Source organism: Cydia splendana, chromosome 5, assembly GCF_910591565.1.
Source record: "Cydia splendana chromosome 5, ilCydSple1.2, whole genome shotgun sequence".
Taxonomy (NCBI): domain Eukaryota; kingdom Metazoa; phylum Arthropoda; class Insecta; order Lepidoptera; family Tortricidae; genus Cydia; species Cydia splendana.
Genome location: NC_085964.1, coordinates 16,694,496 through 16,715,757, shown reverse-complemented (window position 1 = coordinate 16,715,757; position 21,262 = coordinate 16,694,496). Strand labels below are relative to the sequence as shown.

Here is a 21,262-nt window from a genome sequence, read left to right as displayed (position 1 = left end):
AATTGACTCCCCTTATTTGCTAAGTAGACTTAGCTTTAAAACCCCCCGCTTGAACACACGACGTAGCAATAAATTATTCCATATTCCCTTCACTAAAAAGAAATACAAATCAAACTCCTTTCTGATAAGAGCTTGTAGATTCCACAATGATTTTTTCTCAAAAATTGATATATTTAATGACTCCTTGACTAAATTCAAACATCAAGTACTTCTGGTTTTAAATGAACGATCGAATTAAAGACACTGTAACTTTACACTTTAATTGTATATTTAATGTATAAAAATAGTTATATCTTTATTAATTAAGCCCTTGTCCTAATTTGACTGTTGTTGTTAATTTTTAATTTTAGTTATCCCGTATTTTGTTTTTCTTTAATGAGCTAATAAGTGGTGGCAACCGTATTGGTTTATAAAGTTTGTATAGACATTAGTTATAAGAAACATGTACCGTTTGTGCCCAAATAAACATTAAAACATTAAAACATTATCTGACTCGCAAAAGCGCCCTGCTGTACACATGCAGAGTAGGTATGTTCTTTATTTTAATCTGTTCTTGTGACACATTATGTGTGACAATATTATTAGCATTGTTATGTAGCAGCCATAGAACTTGTTTTGTGCCTGACTCTAGGAAGAATCGAGTGTAAAATATGATATTTTATGAGCTTATTTAATCCATAATATGTTCCATAATAATACCTAGAATACCAATTTTTTTTCTAAGATATTACTAGAAGAAAGATATTACCACTAAGGGTGTCTCCTGTCCTGTGTTAGCAGGAGTAAATCTGCAACCCAGAAATCAGGCCTTCACCAGCTTTTTCACCTTACCTTCTTCCCACACAGTTCCTCCGCGACTTCCTCGAGAACACCGTAGCTCAGAATTACACCGCCGACTGGAAGCGCCTGGCCTTCTTCCACTTCGTCGAGCACTTCTCCACCGACTCCATGTCGCAAGAGCTCAAGGCCAAAGTGCTGCAGATGATCCTCATACCGTGCTTCGCGGTCAGCTTCGAGAAGGGCCAGAAGATCGTCGGCGGACCGCCGGCGCCTTATCAGGATAACTCGGATAATGTTGTCTCGGTGTTCATCAATAACGTAAGTGACGATATATACTATAACCTGCAAAATTAAGCATTATGAAATTTCAAAACGCTTCACGATAGGAATTGTTCCGTAAAGAGCGGTACACAACAATATTATTTAATTCCTCAACTTCCAGGGGTCTAACTTTGCCGTGTAAAACGATCTTGAAGTTTGAAATGTAGAATTGAATATGCATGAAAGTAATTAAGACGATTTTCTCGAAGTATAGTTCTCTTGTAACATGTGAAATTCTCTGTATACCACAGGTGATAGACCCAGAGAACCCGTTCGCGTGTTCGGACGCAGTTCGCATCTCGCTGCTACAGTTCGCTTGCTTGCTGTTAGAGCAGGCGTCGGCTCACATCCACGACGCCAACAACAAGAAGCAGGGCAACAAGCTGCGGCGGCTGATGACCTTCGCCTGGCCGTGCCTGCTGGGCAAGAACTACGTGGACCCGGCGACAAGGTGAGTGTACCATGAGAACAGTTCGCTTGCCTGCTATTAGAGCAGGCGTCGGCTCACATCCTCGACGCCAACAACAAGAAGCAGGGCAACAAGCTGCGGCGGCTGATGACCTTCGCCTGGCCGTGCCTGCTTGGCAAGAACTACGTGGACCCGGCGACTAGGTTAGTGTACCATGAGAACAGTTCGCTTGCCTGCTGTTAGAGCAGGCGTCGGCTCACATCCACGACGCCAGCAACAAGAAGGGCGGGAATGTCATCATAAATGTCAAATATGTATCTATGAAACTATGATGTTTATATCTCTCTCTCTCTCTTCCGTCGTTCCCTCATTCCTGAGGATCGTGATCACTAGGTTTCACATCCTTGATCAGCTGTCTCCATCGGTCTCGATCCATTGTTGCCCTCACTGCTTGATGGAATTTGCTCAAGGAAGTGGCTTCTCTAATTTGGTCAGTCCACCTGGTTGGCGAGCGACCGCGACATCTCTTGCCTTCCCTTGATGTTTATATAACACCCCCACAATTCGTTGTGTTAAAGTCGGTGCAGAGTACTATCTAAGACAGACTCTATAAAGAGTTTTTCTACTGATAACTTTGGTAACTGTCGTACTTTCGTATAGTGGCGTGTCGTTTTAACATAATAAAAAAAATCTTGTGCGATCTATTTCAATTTGTTCTTTTATTACAGGTATCATGGGCATCTGTTGCTCAGTCACATCATTGCCAAATTCGCTATACACAAGCGAATCGTGTTACAAGGTATTTGTTATTATTTGTTACTTCTTATATTTTAATTAGAGTTTCTTGGGTTTTTTTTCTAATTCGTCACATTATTTCAGTGTTCCACAGTCTTCTAAAAGCTCACGCAGTAGAAGCAAGATCAGTAGTTCGACAGGCGCTTGAAATATTGACTCCGGCGATGCCACAGCGTATGGAGGACGGCAACACAATGCTGACGCACTGGACGAAGAAAATCATAGTCGAAGACGGACATTCGGTGCAGCAGCTGTTCCATATACTTCAGTTGGTTGTGAAACATTATAAGGTAAACAACATTAACAATTTTAGGCGTAATTTCGTTGATGGTGAGTTTTAGAACTTCTGTTACTAGCTTGAGAAATGGTATAGTACTCTGTCTTATACATGATAACTAAAACGGCAACAAATATGTTCTATTAGCTAACAATACTTATTCAAATACAAATACTAGTAAAATCTTTGCTTGTCTGACGGTACTACGGCCAGATGAATCCAACCTTTTCTAATCGTGATTTCGTTCGTTAAAAATGCATAATAAAGGAAGGTTCAATACTCTACGGAGTTACAATTTTGAATGCGTTACAATTTTCCTGTATGTTAGTGCGTTAGTAGGGCAGCTTTTTTTTTTTTCTCAACTTAAATCTGCAATCGGCTGTTCTAGCCATAATCTGATGGTTTTTTTTAAGTTACTATTTAGGATGGTGTTCCACTGAGCACCATAACCAGTTTACGTGGGGGCTTATTGTCTCTGGTCTAGCCCTAGAATGTGCCATCTTTTTAGCTTCGTTCTAGTAGGGTAACTTGTTGTTTGTTACCAGGTGTACTACCCCGTCCGGCACGCGCTCGTCGTCCACATGGTGGGCGCCATGCAGCGGCTCGGGCTGTCCGCCACCGCGTCCCTGGAGCACCGGCGCCTGGCCGTCGACCTGGCCGAGGTGGCACTCAAGTGGGAGCTGCAGCGCATTCGCGACCACACGCATGATGATGTGGTAAAGTGACACATTCTTCAACCCAACATAAGGGCATGGATGCGATATTTATTTATTTAAACCTTTGGGAAACAAACAGGCAAAATCAACACATTTAGTAAATCAGATAACACATTCACAAGCCACACAGTTTCCACTAATGAATAATAACAATTATGTTGCTCAGAAACTAACATTAATACAATTTAAATTTAATTTATCATATTGGGTCAGCAATGCCCATAAAAACTCAATTCTAAATTTATAATCTCATAGTTGTCTTGGATGGCTTATTTAGATCCCGGGGACTCAAGGGATTTATGGTTGTGATACATTAATTTTCCGTTCTTAGTAATCTTTTTTTTTTCTATCCTGACTTTCTTTAAGGTCCATTTGGAGGGCTCAAGTAGCACGATTCTTCGTGAGACCATTTTTGTTGATGTTGGCCTTCATGAAATTTCGTCGCTCAGTCATGTCGTTTTAGACCTAGTGTTTTTAGCGCAGCGGCAAAGCAAGCGAGCAAGTGCATGATAATTTTTAATTATAGAGATAAAATTTAAAAGCAAACTGTACCAACTTAGTACATACTACTACTTATATACATTTTGTAGTAACATGGCTCGTGAGATGTAACTGTAGCGTCCTGAAACTTTTGTCTGACTCTGTACTATAGTTTGTCAAAGGACTGTCTCATTTCAATTATAGACAGAGAGAATCATGCTATTTTTGTCTTACACTAGTACTAGCACCCAAAAGAAAAGGATGAGTATAGTTTTCCTGGTTCTTACTGACTGACAAATTGGTTTGACCAACTATATTTGTAAACAGGTGGCGACATCACCCAGCGGCGCGGTAAAGCGCGGCTCATCAGAGGACATGGCGGGCGAGGCGCGCAAGGCGCTCAACACGGGCTGGGCGAGCCCGCAGGCCAGCGCAAGGCCCGAGCCTGACGCGGCGAAACCGCTCAACCGCCAACACGTGGATGTGGTCGTCAACCTTCTGCTGCGGCTGGCCTGTCAGGTTTGTATCACGAAGGATGTAGCAAGGCAGTCGAACACGGGCTGGGCAAGTCCGCAAGCCAGCGCACGGTCCTAGTCAGACGTAGTGAAACCGTTGAATCGCCAACATGTGTCAACGATCTCCTGCGGCTGGCCTGCTAGGTTTGTGACAAGAGACACGTCAGGCGTTCGAGACAGTTCAATACAGGACTCTAATTTAAATACTCTTAAGGAATATCCGAACCGAAACCAATTAACCGAAAGAGGTTTTATGTGTTGCGCCCCAGTCGATACCGGAAAATCTCTGGTGATCGCAACTGGGCATAGTCTTGCAAATCATGTAGGTTTAGGTAGCTCGTGACTCTCCTTGTCGCGCGTGTAGCTTGTGTTATTCCATCCAACGTAATGCAGTCCGTATTACAACACGATTAGAGAGCTAGAATTGTAACCAAAGGTTAAAATTTAATAGTACATTATTGTCGAGGCTCGGAAGTAGCTACTTGCAGGCTGAGGATTCGTTTTAAACGGACGACCTTGGGAGTCCGTTTAATTGAATCCGAAGCCAGCAAGTAGCCTTCCAGCCGAGTCATATATAGTGCTTTTCTCAAAAATGGTGCAACAAATATAAATATATACTTGGTCAAGCAGATCTTGTCAGTAGAAAAAGGCGGCAAATTTGAAAAATGTAGGGGCGAAGGGATATCGTCTCATAGAAAATTTGAATTTCGCGCCTTTTTCTACTGACAAGATTTGCTTGACCATCTATAATAGGAATATTTTACAGAAGCAACGTTCTTACATATATATTTTCACAGAAAAAAGTAGAAACAATTGAAAAAGTTTGCTTTGCCGCCTTTTTATTTTTTAAATTTTAAAATAGAAGTGTATTTTTCTGCCGAAAATACGCCAAGCTATTTGAGGCAGCTAAATAGTCGCGATACCAACATTATAATAATTATTACTAATCATCTGTTTGGCTGTTTAATGGGCCTGTGCCTTCATTTGATATGGCCATTTAAACTTTTAAAAAGTTTGGAACTCGACAAATAATGGAATTTGTATGCAACATTGCAGTCCCAAAATCGAGACTGCAATGTTTTTAACTTTTTAATTTTTGACTGACCATAAACTCCGCACTTCGCGACCAAATTTTTATACGGCAACGTCGACTTTGCCGTCCATTTTTGAGAAAAGGAACTTTTATAAACCATAACATTTTGTTCAGGTGAACGAAGGCAGCGTGGCAGCGGGTGCAGCGGGCGGGTCGCCGGGCGAGCAGCTGTCGCGGCGCTGCGTGCAGCTGCTCAAGGCGGCGCTGAAGCCCGACGTGTGGCCGCACCACTGCGAGCCTAAACTGGCCTGGCTAGACAAGGTATGTACATCCTTGATCTTACACATCAAAACTTTTCTAATGTTGAACATCCATACTTCTAAATGCGAAAGCAACTCTATTTCTCTGTCTGTTACCACTTCCCGCTTAAAACGCGAAACGGATTAAGATGAAATTTGTTATGGAGATTTCGAAATTTTAAATTTGGATTACTACTGATTTTGTTTTTCCTTTTACAGGTGTTCGCCACCGCCGACAGCAATGCAGCGGCCTGCGCGAACGCGTGTACCGCCCTCGAGCTCCTCGCGTTCTTACTGGGCGTCCTCCGACGAGAACAAACTTTAGCCGCCCTCAAACCGCTGCAGCGCGGGCTGGCGGCTTGTGTGGCGTCTACAAACGCCAAGATTGTGCGATTGACGCACAATTTACTGGCTAAGCTGACCGCCCTCTTCCCAACTGAGCCGACGGGCGCAGCGCAAGCTTCAAAAGTGAGTTCTTTGATAATTAACTATTGGTCTCGTTGCGGCGGCTGCACACGACGATCACTCCGAATCCACCACATAATAACGGGCCAAAAAGTTGCCTATTTATATTAGCCACTACAGTTTTTGACGCCAAAATAAATAAATAAATAAATAAACTCTGTGTAAACTGTGTGTAATTTATTTTTCGACTTATTTTATGTTTCTTTCCTTTATGTTTCTTTTTTTGTCTGTTACCTTCCGTGATTATTTCTCACTTGATGGTCTCATCGGAAGATCAGCGCAGGAAGTCGCCAGCAACATGCTGAGATGGGGCCATTTCGTGACACTTTATTTTTCACTATGTTTTTTCTATGTATGTCTATTGTCTGTGTGTTTACGAATAAAAAAAAAAATATATATAGGACATTTTTACACAAATTGACTAAGCCCCACAGTACGCTCAAGAAGGCTTGGGTTGTAGGTACTCAGACAACGATATATATAATATATAAATACTTAAATACATAGAAAACAACCATGACTCAGGAACAAATATCTGTATCACCATACAAATAAATGCCCTTACTAGGATTCTTACAGGATTTTACATTAATAAAAACCGTTTTTCCATATTATGTACAACCTTATTTCTCCCCAGTACGAAGAGCTGGAAACCCTGTACTCCTGTGTCAGCAAATACGCGTTCGAAGGACTCGCGACATACGAGAAGTCGGCGGCCGGCGGCGGCGCGGGCGCGCTGCTCGGGCCGCTGATGATGTTGAAGGCGTGCTGCGCGTCCAACCCCGCCTACATCGACCGCTTGTTGCTGCCGCTTATGAGGGTGTTGCAGCGAATGGCGCGCGACCACGTGGCGCCTAATCCGGATGCCTCCACCTCCGACTTGTTGGTGAGTCTCAAAATTATTAATAACTTAACAGAGTGTAGATTGTGCTACATACACACCACTTAACATTATCACACCACACATGTCTAACTAAACTGTAAGTATATGAGAATAGTATTACTCTCGACTAATTAGAGGGAGCTGGCGCCCTGCTTGGGCCGCTGATGATGCTAAAAGCGTGCAGCTCCAATAGTAATAGGATAGTATAACACTATCACACCGTTTAATTAAATAGTGTATAAGTTGTTTTATGTTAAAATAAAGCTGTATCAGTATGTGCCATTGTAGCAATGAACATTGTTTTGATACTGCTTTTTTTTCAGATATTGGCGCTAGATTTACTCAAAGCCCGTGTATCCGTAATGCCCGGTGACACAAGGAAGACTTTCATCGGAAGCGTACTTGTCGGACTTATCGAGAAAACTACTGATGCTAAGGTAACTAACTATCTTGAATTGGACTAAATCCATTTATACATATAAAACGGTCCCATTATATTGATATTGAGGAACGAGGCCTTGAAATTTGAAACATATTATACACAATGAAATATTTTGACATTTAAAACATAAGCGTGTGAAAAAGAGGTTGAATTTTGTTTATGACTTCTACACTTATACATAATGACAAGCCCTTGTTATGTTTTAGGTGATGAAAGCCATAACTCGCATGGTGGAGGAGTGGGTGAAGTGCCGCGCGCCGGCGGCGGGGGTGGGGGTGGGGGCGGGCGCGGGCGCGGCGCCGTCGCTGCGCGAGAAGTCCATCCTGCTCGCCAAGCTCATGCTCTACGTCGAGAAACGCTTCCCCGAGGACTTGGAGCTCAATGCGCACTTCCTGGAGCTCATCAACTACGTGTACAGGTGAGTGGTACACCAGAGATATAGGGAACTAAACTATTTTCAATATTTTATTAAAGGTGTGAGTTAAGTTTATCTCACATCTTACATGGCACAAAACCGATGGGTCGCAGGCCAACATTCAGCGTGCGAAGAATTGAGGCCACTCAAACTACTATAATGTTTAGTATATTTTAGTAGGATTAGATACGTGATAAATTTACGGTCCACAACTTCTCGAGAAAAGTGATAAACTAAAGGTTTCTGTTTGTCCCAAAAATGTCTGTAAGAGATCACCTTGAGGCATTAAGTAATCTCTTTCTATTTTTTTGTATTTTTATCAATAAAGTAATAAAAGTGATCTCCCCATATGGGCTCAATGGTTTTAAGTACCGACTCACCAGTCCAGTCAGTGACTTGCAACTAACTGGCAAAATCCTGTTTCATTAGAGACGACCAGCTGAAGATGACCGAGCTCTCCATGAAGCTAGAGCCGGCCTTCCTCGCGGGCCTGCGCTGCCCGCAGCCGCACATCCGCGCCAAGTTTTTCGAGGTGTACGACCAGAGCGTCCGCCGCCGCGTCTTCGACCGCCTCCTCTACATCATCTGTTCTCAGAACTGGGAGCACATCGGCCAGCACTTCTGGATCAAGCAGTGTCTGGAACTGCTGCTTGTTACTTGTGTGTCCAGTGAGTTCTTACTAATATCAAAGATACATCCAATATGTTTCTGTACTATGTCATTGAATATGTATTTATTGTCTCTCTTAATGTGCATGAAAGGGACAAATTAATATTTCGTTAAAAATATTTTTCAACACTCGTTTGGCCAGTAAAATTGTAAATACAAATTTCCGCTAGAGTGTTATATTGTAACTAGCAAAAACATTGTGCTCTATCAGGGTGTCATGTACCGAGCACCTGCAACATTTTTTTTTCATTTACATAATGTAATCCATAATCGACAACATATAATTTTCTCAATCTATTATTTTAGATACCCAAATCCGCCTCTCAAACACCAAATACCTCCTGCCAAGCATATCGGCCGTCATCAACTGGGCAGACAGCGAAGAACGCAAGTCGTTCGTGATACTCAGCGCAATTAAAGAGGAATCGAGCGATGGTTATGGAGACAGTTCGCTAGATCCTGACAAGGAGGACGTGTTAGATATGGACTTGGATTCTAGTTCCAATCAGAAGGAGGATGTCAAGAATGCGCCTAACAGGTAAGACTGAATCCCATAAGGCTCAGCCTAATCTCCAATTTTATATGAATCGTGTCGGGCGAGATTCCATTGCTCTTCATCGGTTTTGGACATGAATCTAGTATTAAACTGGATTGGGCATGAGTTGTGGGGATAACTGATAGAACGGGATAGTCTTATGTATCTTTCAGTAGGAGTAGCAGCGAAAGCGCTATTATTGTTTGTCCTTGTCACAGTCTCACATATTTTTTGTTCCCCACCGTTAATTTAGTATGGATTATGGTGGGCAACAAATAAATTCGACCAATCATAGTGTCGCATTGCGTATGTTTTGTCCCTCACGGAGGCACGCGTATACCACTTCTATAGGATGCTACCTTCTATTGTTTTGGATGAACAGCCTGCCCTCGCCCGTTGCTGCGTTTGTCCTGTCTTTCCGGACGCAGCACCTCTTGATCACCCGACATCATGCTAACGCGGTGTGATTCCCTATATCACGTTCTATGTGGGTTTGCAGCACTAGACTTTCGGGGCTTTAGGCTCGGGTCGTAATTATATAGCTTCTGTATATGCAATTATACTTGCGTCAGTCGCCGCTCGTTCACTTCTCGCTACTAAAACTCACATTTATTTCAGACAACGCTCCCTAAACCAAATAGTGGCCAAGCAGTCCGAGTTCCTCGAACTGGCTCGGCGCGTGCGCACGGAGCAGCTAGTGGTTGCGTGCGCGCAGCTGTGCCACATGGACGACGCGCTGGCGCATCACACTTGGCTGCGGCTCTTCCCCGCGCTGTGGAGCGCACTCGACTCCACACAACTGCCGGTTAGTCCCACAACTTTCAGGCACTAGTCCCACCAAGGGGAGTGAGCTATAAGCTATCGACTATTTTCTTGCTCAAGAAACAAACAAAAGATAGAGATTCCGTGTCGGTAAAAAAGGGCTATTCACGCTGCCGGCGAGGACTCTTTTTACACTCTTTACTCGCAGCGATAAAAGCTATCAACGACAAAATCGGTACTCGCTCATCGTTCTTGGTGGGACCGGTGCCTCAAATAGAAAATATTTCTTGTTATTTAGGGTAATTCGCCAGTAACTGGCCGCCCTAAACTAAAAAGGAATTCTATTCACCTATAAACAGATTTTTTTTTAGTATAAGGCAGCTAGTTATTGAAGGCTGGCCAGTTATTGAAACCTTATACTAAAGTTAACTCTGTTAACAGGTGAATAGAATTCATTTGGTGGCCAATTACTAATACCGGCCAGTTACTGGCGAATTACCTTATAATATTTTTTTTTACTTTTCCTCATTTTCATTTAAATCTGATATTTTATATTAAGATATGTTTCATGTTTCAGACAATAATTAATGAGATTGTCCCATTCATAATCTCTGGCATCCACGTGACTCAAAGGGACCAGCCACTGAGCGCACTTAACACATTTATAGAAGCTCTTGCAAGGTGCAACCCACCCGTCAGTATTAAACCGTAAGTAACTCAATAATTACTCCAACTTGTAATGTTTTAACAAAATCTATGGTATCGAACATTTTAAAGGGTTCAATTAATTTTTTGCTTGCTTTGATTATTTGCGAAATACTATTTATTAGGTTGTTGCATAATTCTTTTCCCACTTTGGAATAAAACAATTTTTTTTTGTAATAATTATTTATTGAAACAATTAATCGACAATATAATCACCATCATTATCTAGAACATGTAACCATCTGCTAGGCAAAGTTTCAATACCCTTAGCCCAGAATGAAAGTGGCTGAGAGACAAAGAAGTTGGCAAGGTCATTTTTTAGGTCGCCGGAATTTTCGAATTTCTTTTTACGAAGATGCTGTTTCAGAGCCCGAAAAAGACGTTAGTCGGAAAGTGCTGCTAGATCAGGGCTATAAGGTGGATGAGGTTTTGTTGTCCAACCGAGCTCCTCTAGAAATTTACAGGTCATTTTCGTCGTATGTGGTCTTGCATTATCATGAAGTAATGATACTTCGAGTCGTTTTGGCTTTTTTTATTTAACAGCGTTCGCCAACTTCTGTAGTTGATTCACGTAGGCTTCGGCATTGATAGTCTGATGGTCGTCCAGTAACTTCCACAACAACATTCCTTGCGAATCCCAGAAAACTGACAGGAGAAGTTTCTGGCCATGCGGACTGTTTTTCGGCTGTGTTGGTGGCCGTTTATCGGAAGGCATCCAAAAGGCTTTTCATGTAACGTTCTCGTACAAGACCCAGGACTCCTCTCCAGTGAAGATCGACTCCAGGAAGCTCTTTGTTTGGGGGCGCAACAACAGACTTTCACAAATGTTGACTCGTAATGCACGTTGAGCATCGGTCAAAGCATGAGGCGTCCATCTTGGCAAAACTTTACGGTAACCCATCGACTGCAGATGGCGATCTATGATACTGTAGTGATATTTAAAAATTTTCTCTAAATCCCTGGTAGTGAAATCCGGATGCAACTCAAGCTCGCGCCGCAATGCTTCTTCGTCAAACGTGACCGGGCGACCAGTATGAGGAATGTCTTTTAGACTTGTGTCTCCTTCATTAAAGCTCTGGAACCAATTTCGTACTGTGCGATCGGTAGTAGTGTTTGGGCTAAAAGCAGTGTTAATCTTATTTGCTGTTTCCCTCGAACTGGTTCCCGATTGGTGTTCGTATAAGTAAATCACTCGAAGATGTTGTTGGTCCATTTTTTCGATTTAAACTAAATCCCTGTAACAAGCCCGCGCTTATATACCCTACGTGAAAGATTCGAGAACATTCTACTATACACTAGATTTATTTTAGAATATTCCCGAGACTACTGAAAATATCAAGAAAATTTTGAAGTGGGAAAAAAATTATGCAACAACCTAATATATGGTACAGGAAATAAGTGACTAAATTTGTTTTCAGGCCCATGATGAAATACCTAGGCAAAACTCATAATTTATGGCACCGCATGACTCTCAACTTGGAGCAAATGGCGATCGACCAAGCTGCCGGTCGCGTACCCAAGGAACAGTTGGAAATCTATGACTACGAGGTTGAAAGTACTACCCCTACCGTGAGTATTATAGGCCAATCACAACTCGAAGAATTCATTTCCCTGCATAAAATATCCGGTAACAAGGGTAGATTCCAATTTTATGTCGATATTTTTACCCCAACTTTACCAATTTCTCTAAAATACTACTATTGCTAGAGTCAGACCAAGACAAGTCTGCAACAATTTTGATAGCACACGCAATGCAAGTGTTATATGTCATAATTTTATAGAAGTTTGACGTTTAAAATAACACTTGCACCGCGTGTACTATCAAAATCGTCTTCGACTTGTCTTGGTATAACTCAAAAAATTTATTGCAACAAAGATTAGGGGTCATCCATTAATTACATCACACGTTTAGGGGGGGAAGGGGGTCAAGAAAATGTGACATGTTGTGACAGGGGGGAGGGGGGAGTCTCAAACTTTGTGATGTCACTTTAACTTATTTAAATTATTTAATTCGCTGTACAGTTAAATAACAAATTTTTGGAACGATAATCATTTTTATTCGTTTAATTTTCTTTCCTAATCAGTTTTGGGTTATAAAATTACTAATATTTCTTTTTTCAAAAATATTTTGATATAAAACATTAATAATAGGTGCAACCTACTTGATTCCATTTGCCGAATTCGTTGAAAAAATGTGACGTCACACCAGGAGGGAAGGGGTTTGCCAAATGTGACCAAGTGTGACAATGAGGGGGGGAGGGGTCAAAAAACCTTGAAATTCGTGTGATGTAATTAATGGATGACCCCTTACAGACATTTACAGAGCTAAATATAAGAAAATGAAAATGATTTCACAAATTGAATAAATAAAGCTACTGAATTTATAAAGAGTCGTAAATGCCTAAAGAGTCGTTCCCCTGCAGGAAATACTGGATTCCCTGAGCGACATGTACGAGCTGCTGCAAGAAGAAGACATGTGGTCCGGTTTGTGGCAGAAGCACGCTCGGTACCGCGAGACCAACTTGGCCATCGCCTACGAGCAGCAAGGGTTCTACGAACTGGCACAGGTGCGTATTCATAAATCATCTTGGCATTATAGTCCTAATAGGGTATTTGACTACTAGTCAAAGCAGTTTCTTTTTTCGAACTGTCAAAACGATTTTGCTCCTATGGAATTTATATGAAACACTAGCATGTGACGTCACAATTATATTACCTACTCTTTATAGTTTTATACGGGTTTATAAATATAAATTGTGTCTAAAAATAACTGCAGTCCGCATTTTTCTATTAATCTTCTGGTGCTTTATTTCATGCATGGTGCATGGCAATTTATTTTAAATACAGTCAAATACCCTATTGTATCTTCGATTCGATATAGTTTTTAGTTATACATATTTGTTTTTATTCCTTGATATTGAGTAGGCAAACCGCATTGGGCTAGCGTGGGGACTATAGCCCAATTACTCTCGCGCATGAGAGGAGGCCTGTGTCCAGCAGTGGGACGTGGCTGAAATTATTATATATTATTATTCAGTGGGCAAATTAATGTTAGAAAACTGTTACTAACGCTAATTATGTTCAGTGTCACCGATAGACAAAGTCTATTTCATATAGTAATAAGAATGTATAAGAATATACTCAGGAAGAAGGGGCGATTACTTCAGTGATCAGGCGGTCGGCCACGACGCTAAGATGCTAGTTCGACTCCGATCCCATATCTTTTACGAAGTAAACCTGTCTAGTCGAAAAACTCGTAGATGTGTTTTTGTGTTAAATTACAATTTCTGCAATCTACAGGGCGCATACGACACCGCGATGAGCAAGCTAAAACAAGAGTATGCCGCAAACCCATCCTCATACAACATGCACAAGGAGTGTACCCTATGGACACAGCACTGGATCAAATGTGCCAAGGAGTTAAACCAGTGGGACTCTCTCCTGGAGCTGGGGTTGACCCGCAGCGTCCGGGATCCATTCCTTATATTAGAGAGCGCGTGGAGGAATCCCAACTGGACGACTATGAAAGATGCGCTTGCTGAAGTGGAGTACAACTGTCCGAAAGAATTGGGTAAGTAAAATTGACAAACAATAACGTGTGTACTAAATACCATGATAATGACCCGCGGAGGGTTTAATGAAAGCTTGTAACTTGTAAAACTAGCGCAAGTCGTTATGAAATATATTTAAAAAAAAGGACATCCGCTTGTTTTACAGATTGCATGTTTTTGAAATGGGTTGTGGTAGCGGTAGCTTTCATGGCGACGGACTGCGGTAAAAATTAACCCTCTTGTTCATAAAACTTTACGGGTCTGCGGGCTCAGCACGGTTCCATTTTTATCGACTATCACTATGCGCGTCCCTTTCGCACTTACATACTTGTTAGAACGTGACAGGCATGGTGACAAGGGATAAAAACGCGACCGTGCTAAGCCGCCTGATTTAGTTAAATTATGTTTTATCCCTTTCTTACAAATATATAAGTCTAAATGATTAAAATGACAGATAAAGACAAACGATTATTAGCTAATTGAGGTTTGTAGCGTGTTTATGAATAAGGGGGTTAGTCTAGTGTCCTTTACAGTCAGCAGTTGACAGTTTGTAATGTAACTCATATATGCAAATAAATACCATTCGGTTTTGCTACTTCGATAAGTTAATGGGAAAAGGCAAAAGTGTCCCTAGACCTTTAACCCATTCATGGCCACGAACCGCTGAGCGTACACAATACGCCGGGCCACCATACAAACCGTTTTTAGCTAAAACGTATGACTCAGCTTATGGGTCTCGAGCCTGGCGCGTACGGTAAATAAATCGCCGCTTATGAAGCCGGCCAGTTGAACAGCATTATGCAACATTTTTACTAACCACCGTTTTTCTGTGCCTATAAAAAAAACTAATTATTGCAGTTTGGTTAGGCGGGTTCAAATTCCGGTAATCCATAGCCATGGTCACAAAATACGAAATCACTAAACAGCACAGGAGGAGTATAAAGTCGCCCACGAATAAATCGTGACTAAATAATATTTCCCATGTTACTCCAAAATACATCTCTAATAGGGGAGATGGGATGAATCACTTCCTGAACTCTTGTGACAAATACCACATGAAAGATAATACCGCCGCCGCCGCTCGGATACATTCCTTGTTTATTGTCCAAGTGTGTCCGATAAGCTTACACCTGGGGCCGATTGCATAACAAACTACAACTAATATTACAAGCGGAACTCCTTTCCTAATTTCACTTATTAAATAAGGAGTTCCGCTTGTAATATTAGTTGTAGTTTGTTATGCAATCGGCCCCTGGTCGGTCATTTATCTTTGTTTTGGTAAACGCCATTATATTAGTAACAATAGAGAACTTAAAATGTATTATAGTACTTACTTTCTAATCTGCCGTAGAAACCACGATGTTTTTAAAGAACTTGTAAATATTTGTCACAAACTATTTGCAATCAATGACCTTTTATTTATTTACTTACATCTATGTTTGTAATACAATACATATTAGTTAGTGATGACTGTTTCAACCGCCTTGTTTTATATTGAAATGAAAAAAAAAATAACCTTAACATCAAATTGTTAGTAGCTAATTGCCTAAGGTACAATACAACGATCACCAAATATTATGACATAAAAGTACAGTGGGAGAAAATCCTAGTTGCCTTACCCCTCATACAAAACAAAATATTTTTATACTACGGTTTGGTTCCTACAAAATGTGGCTTACCATCATCCAAACAGTAATCGGTTGTAAAATGGTACAATATCAAACAGCTTCAACATGAAATAAGCTTTAAAACCAGCCAATAAAGTTTATTTTAGCCTGCTACGGAAACATTAGTAGTTTTTACAAGTAGCGCCAGGCCACGGTGACCCATACCTTGAGCCGTGGCAATAACTTCTGAAATGTATATATTGTTTATATTTTTTAAATATGGATTTTTCTGTTTGCTTGCATCGCATATGTATCTAGAATTTCAGTATATTTACTATATTGCACTGATAGTAAACCAAACTTGAATATTCTAGACCCTGTTTTCATTAAAAAATACGTGTTTATAATTTTTTAACCTAATATACCTTATAGAAATGGTTGTTAGCTTATATGATACTTACGTTATTACATCAAATTACGTTTCGTTTAAGTTTAAATCAGAATTTATTCAAGACTCACATGTGAGTCACTGGCCCTGCGGAACTGTTTGATCATGACCCATACGCTGAGTCGCTGGCCCTGAATGGGTTAAATCAAAAGCGCAAATAATTGGAAACGTTTATTATATTTTGACACATTTTTGTAGCCTGGCTGGTGAACCTGTACCGCGGCTACCTCTGCATCTGCGCGGGCGTGGAGCAGCAGCTGAGCGGCGTGGAGCGGCACGCGGAGGCCGCGGCCGCGCAGTGCCTGCGCGAGTGGCGCCGCCTACCGCGCATCGTGTCGCACGCGCACTTGCCCCTGCTGCGGGCCGCGCAGCAACTCATGGAGCTGAGCGAGGCCGCACAGATACACACAGTGAGTGCATATAGGGACCGTACGCGTTGGAGGGTCCCCCATCTGGTAGCCTGAATCGGAAACATATGTGCACATGTACATTGCCAAAGCAAGTGGTACCATCTACCTTTCTCGTCGGTACGTTTCCTTGTGCATAGTAGGTTCTGCCATCTTGTGGGCTACATCGGAAGCATAAACTACACATTTACGCCTCGCGCCAAAAATCTGACGGCTCCTATGCTGCCCCCTATAGTTCATGCACGAGGCCTATTCTGTTAGCTGTCTGTTCGTACGTCGTTGTTATGAACGCAGCGGGAAAAGGTTAAAAAATGTGTCGCATCGGTTGAGTGGGCATCAAGTAACAGCGATTTGATTAGGTATACGGCTCCAAAGACGAAGCTCACTCGCTCAGTAATAACCTGTTCACTCTTAATTAAACATTGATGCTTGTTCACAGGGTCTCGTCCACAGCCGACCCACGTCCCTCCACGACATGAAAGCCATCGTGAAAACGTGGCGCAACCGTCTCCCTGTCGTCGCAGACCCGCTGTCCCACTGGGGCGCCATCTTCACGTGGCGACAACACCATTACCAGTTCATAGCTTCTCACTACGACTCGCAGACTGACCATGCGAGCAATCACAGTATGCTAGGCGTACATGCTAGTGCACAGGTTAGTAAAATATTATGGTCGTGCTAAACCCGCGACAGTTTTACCTTTCATAGCTTTATAATATATATACTCATTGTTATTATATACCCAATTTAACCTGGGATATAGTCTCGAACTACTTCGTCATTTGCTCGTCTATTTACCTCTATATCGCTCGAATATATAAGAATGAAATGACGATTTTCGATTATCGCGATCGGAATTCCTGATTCCAAAAGCTAGATTGATTCTTTGATTATAGTACGGTCAAATTATACATGCAATATTCCTTGACTTTACTTTTTTAATTTTTCTAGGCAATAATCCACTTCGCAAAAATAGCAAGAAAGCACAGTCTATCCGGCGTGTGTCTCGATTCGCTGCACCGCATCTACACAATCCCGAGCGTCCCGATAGTCGATTGCTTCCAGAAAATCAGGCAGCAAGTCAAATGCCACATACAAATGTCGTGGACCGAGGGCAAGGACGAACTACAAGAGGGCTTGGACATGATCGAGTCGACTAACTTCAAATATTTCACGAAGGAAATGACCGCTGAGTTCTACGCGTTCAAAGGATTGCTGTTAGCTCAGTTAGGGCGTTCTGAGGATGCTAACAAAGCGTTTGCGGCCGCAGTGCAACTCCACGACACGTTGGTGAAAGCTTGGGCGTTGTGGGGAGATTACTTGGAGCAGATATTCATTAGAGACCCGCGGCAGATCCAAGTGGGAGTGTCGGCTATGACGTGCTTCTTACACGCTTGCCGGCATCAAAATGAATCAAAGTCGAGGAAGTACTGCGCTAAGGTAATATTTTTGGTTCATTCGATTGCTTGATTTTTAAATATTGACGCCTGTTTCACTTCTAGATTATAGTCGAACTCTTCAACGTTTTGGAACACCTCAATCGATGATGATTGTACCATAACAATTCGATGTCGCGTTAAAATTCAGGAGTCAGAATGCAAAGAGTCTTTGCTGGCTTGAAAAAACTCAAAATATGAAGCGATATTATATAACGCCTATAATTCCAGGTCCTATGGATGCTTAGCTACGACGACGAGAAGAACAGTCTAGCCGAAGCACTTGACAAGTACTCAGTAGGCGTGCCACCCGTACAGTGGCTGCCGTGGATCCCGCAGCTGCTCGCCTGCCTGGTGCAGTACGACGGCAACGTCATCCTCAACCTGCTCAGCCACGTCAGTATACAGTATAATGGCTGATTTAGAAGGCGTGCGAACTCGCATGCGATTTTAGTTACATTGCGGACTGTTGGTTACGTCCAATTCAACCGACCGATCAAAAACCGCAATGTAATGAAACTCGCATGCGAGTTCTCGCATCGTCTAAATAGGGCTTAATGCAGGTTCTGTACATGTGGAGCAACATCAGAGCGTGACCGAGGCACTGGACAATTACAGTGGCGTTTATGCGGAAAACCGCGTCATCGACTACGAACGTAACACGTAGCTCGCCCTGGTAGTGAAGGCGTTAAACTATTACGCTGCTAAAGAAAAGTTACCACAGTGGAACTCATCTCAAAAAATAACCTTATGTATGGACGTAAACTCATAGAAGTATTTGTATGTTTGTGCAGGTTGGACGCTTGTACCCGCAGGCTGTGTATTTCCCTATTCGGACCCTGTACCTGACATTGAAGATAGAACAACGCGAGAGGCACAAAACAGCGGAAAATTTGGCCTCGAATCTACCACACCAGTCTGCCGCTGTAAGTACCAAGTAGGATTAATAAGCCTACTGACGAGCGTTACTGATTGACGTTAGTGTTTAGGTAGCCAACTAGTATTCTACCCGAAAATATTTCAGAGAAAAACTGGGTTATGTGCAGCATGAGGTCTTGGAATGTAAAGCGAGCTGTCAAAGTCAACAAATCATACAATTTTGAACTCACTGAAACCCCTGTTTTGCCACTAACATTCGTTCTGATACCCATTTCATTAAACTCTAGTCTAGTAAAAAACAAGTTTAAAAAAGGCTTGAAATATAAATAACTTCTTCTCTTGGTCGCTAATATTCACGTGTTGCGGTCCCCACCAACTTCCCTAATACCTCTGGCGACTCCCAGCCTCATTTCGGCGAGAAGTGGTGCCGAAGACAACACGATAAATCTACAGATAACACGATAACCCCCTTCCTTTACACAAGACCTCACGATAAGCACTCTTACTACTTGACTGGCAATCTCTATTTTTCCAGCCCCTGTAATGATGTACTACTAAGTTAAATTGCATTGTTTCAGCCTGGAAGGACGGCAGAGCAAGGCGCATCGTCTTCCAGCGGCGGTCCCACGGGCGAGACCGGCCCCATCAAGGCCACGCTGCCCATGTGGCGCTGCTCGAAGATCATGCAGCTGCAGCGCGAGATACATCCCACCGTGCTCTCCTCGCTGGAGGGCATCGTCGATCAGGTATATACTACTAGTGTAGCATTATGTGCGTCACACCTACCGGCTAGAGTTTAGACCGGCCCCATCAAGGCCACGCTGCCCATGTGGCGCTGCTCGAAGATCATGCAGCTGCAGCGCGAGATACATCCCACCGTGCTCTCCTCGCTGGAGGGCATCGTCGATCAGGTATATACTACTAGTGTAGCATTATGTGCGTCACACCTACCGGCTAGAGTTTAGACCGGCCCCATCAAGGCCACGCTGCCCATGTGGCGCTGCTCGAAGATCATGCAGCTGCAGCGCGAGATACATCCCACCGTGCTCTCCTCGCTGGAGGGCATCGTCGATCAGGTATATACTACTAGTGTAGCATTATGTGCGTCACACCTACCGGCTAGAGTTTAGACCGGCCCCATCAAGGCCACGCTGCCCATGTGGCGCTGCTCGAAGATCATGCAGCTGCAGCGCGAGATACATCCCACCGTGCTCTCCTCGCTGGAGGGCATCGTCGATCAGGTATATACTACTAGTGTAGCATTATGTGCGTCACACCTACCGGCTAGAGTTTAGACCGGCCCCATCAAGGCCACGCTGCCCATGTGGCGCTGCTCGAAGATCATGCAGCTGCAGCGCGAGATACATCCCACCGTGCTCTCCTCGCTGGAGGGCATCGTCGATCAGGTATACTAGAGCTAGGGGAGCGTCGTACTATTCACACCAATTTACCGGAGTTTGGGCCTAGATACAGATCTAGGGCTGCCATCTCTAAATTCGTCGAACCCGGACAAAGACTTGAAAGAACCCGGACATTCGGCGTAAATGCAGTTTTTCCCCGGACGTGTATTTATCCGGACGGGTTTTTACCTACTTTGTACACAATAATACCGGTAAATAATTAAATTCAATAAGGTGTTTCCTCACATAAAAAGTGTCCGGACGCTTTTTGAAAACCCCTCCGGACGGCCTCCAAACTAGGACAAATCTGTGGAAACCCGGCAGCTCCATCTTACTAAGTTTTAAACGGTCGGGCGAAACAGATCCTGGTTTGATGAGTGGGACTAATTGTGAAGTTCAGCGGTCCAGAATTAAAACTTCCTCTTTTTTGGTGTATCTAAAGAAATAGGAGCGTCATTAGTCGTAAACGGGTGAGCCTGAACCCAGTGCGATACTACCAATTTAAAAAATTAAACAACTGTACCGATATTCGAAACCTAAGAATAATATTGAGAATGGCAACATTGTGTTGTCGGTCGTATTGTCCTTTTCTAGCATATACGTCCCTCTCTCTCTATCACATTCCCACCACAGAGCAGTTGGTTTTGACAGGTGTTTGACAGTTACCGCCAAAACAAATTTCCAAGTCATTGGCTTGCTGTTTTTCCATCTGGAAGGTCGTGAAGCTAAACTGCTGGTGAGTTTTTGAATTTGTACCCCAGTTTAGCTGACTATATTGAAAAACAGTTTCTAACGGCTTTTGCCGTTCGAAATAAATATTTAAATTTAGTTGTCCGTTAAACTATCTAGCAAATAAAAACTATCCGGAATAGTGATGTGCAAGTGTTTTCAAAGGCTGCCTGCGCGCACCGTGGCTATGCCAATGAAAATACTAAAACACATGTTAGAAAACACATCGAGCTGGTAAAGCGTGCACGTGTCACCAATATAATTTAATTTTATACCTACATTAAGTCTCTTCAGAGTCTTGTTA

The 21,262-nt window shown here is 42.7% G+C and overlaps 1 protein-coding gene across 1 annotated transcript in view; it reads left to right on the top strand.

Annotated features, from left to right (window-relative positions):
• Positions 1 to 21,262, top strand: part of LOC134791012 (transcription-associated protein 1) — a 60,876-nt gene that overhangs the window by 20,656 nt on the left and 18,958 nt on the right. Inside the window, exons 17-40 of the mRNA XM_063762063.1 lie at positions 847 to 1,098; positions 1,353 to 1,552; positions 2,239 to 2,309; positions 2,390 to 2,595; positions 3,128 to 3,298; positions 4,106 to 4,297; positions 5,501 to 5,647; positions 5,845 to 6,093; positions 6,728 to 6,976; positions 7,297 to 7,410; positions 7,622 to 7,833; positions 8,260 to 8,498; positions 8,806 to 9,037; positions 9,653 to 9,839; positions 10,374 to 10,504; positions 11,920 to 12,070; positions 12,925 to 13,068; positions 13,802 to 14,072; positions 16,306 to 16,517; positions 16,954 to 17,169; positions 17,466 to 17,954; positions 18,182 to 18,346; positions 18,745 to 18,876; positions 19,408 to 19,575. Of these exons, the coding sequence (XP_063618133.1) occupies positions 847 to 1,098; positions 1,353 to 1,552; positions 2,239 to 2,309; positions 2,390 to 2,595; positions 3,128 to 3,298; positions 4,106 to 4,297; positions 5,501 to 5,647; positions 5,845 to 6,093; positions 6,728 to 6,976; positions 7,297 to 7,410; positions 7,622 to 7,833; positions 8,260 to 8,498; positions 8,806 to 9,037; positions 9,653 to 9,839; positions 10,374 to 10,504; positions 11,920 to 12,070; positions 12,925 to 13,068; positions 13,802 to 14,072; positions 16,306 to 16,517; positions 16,954 to 17,169; positions 17,466 to 17,954; positions 18,182 to 18,346; positions 18,745 to 18,876; positions 19,408 to 19,575 (4,800 nt within the window). The remainder of the gene's footprint in view (positions 1 to 846; positions 1,099 to 1,352; positions 1,553 to 2,238; positions 2,310 to 2,389; positions 2,596 to 3,127; positions 3,299 to 4,105; positions 4,298 to 5,500; positions 5,648 to 5,844; positions 6,094 to 6,727; positions 6,977 to 7,296; positions 7,411 to 7,621; positions 7,834 to 8,259; positions 8,499 to 8,805; positions 9,038 to 9,652; positions 9,840 to 10,373; positions 10,505 to 11,919; positions 12,071 to 12,924; positions 13,069 to 13,801; positions 14,073 to 16,305; positions 16,518 to 16,953; positions 17,170 to 17,465; positions 17,955 to 18,181; positions 18,347 to 18,744; positions 18,877 to 19,407; positions 19,576 to 21,262) is intronic.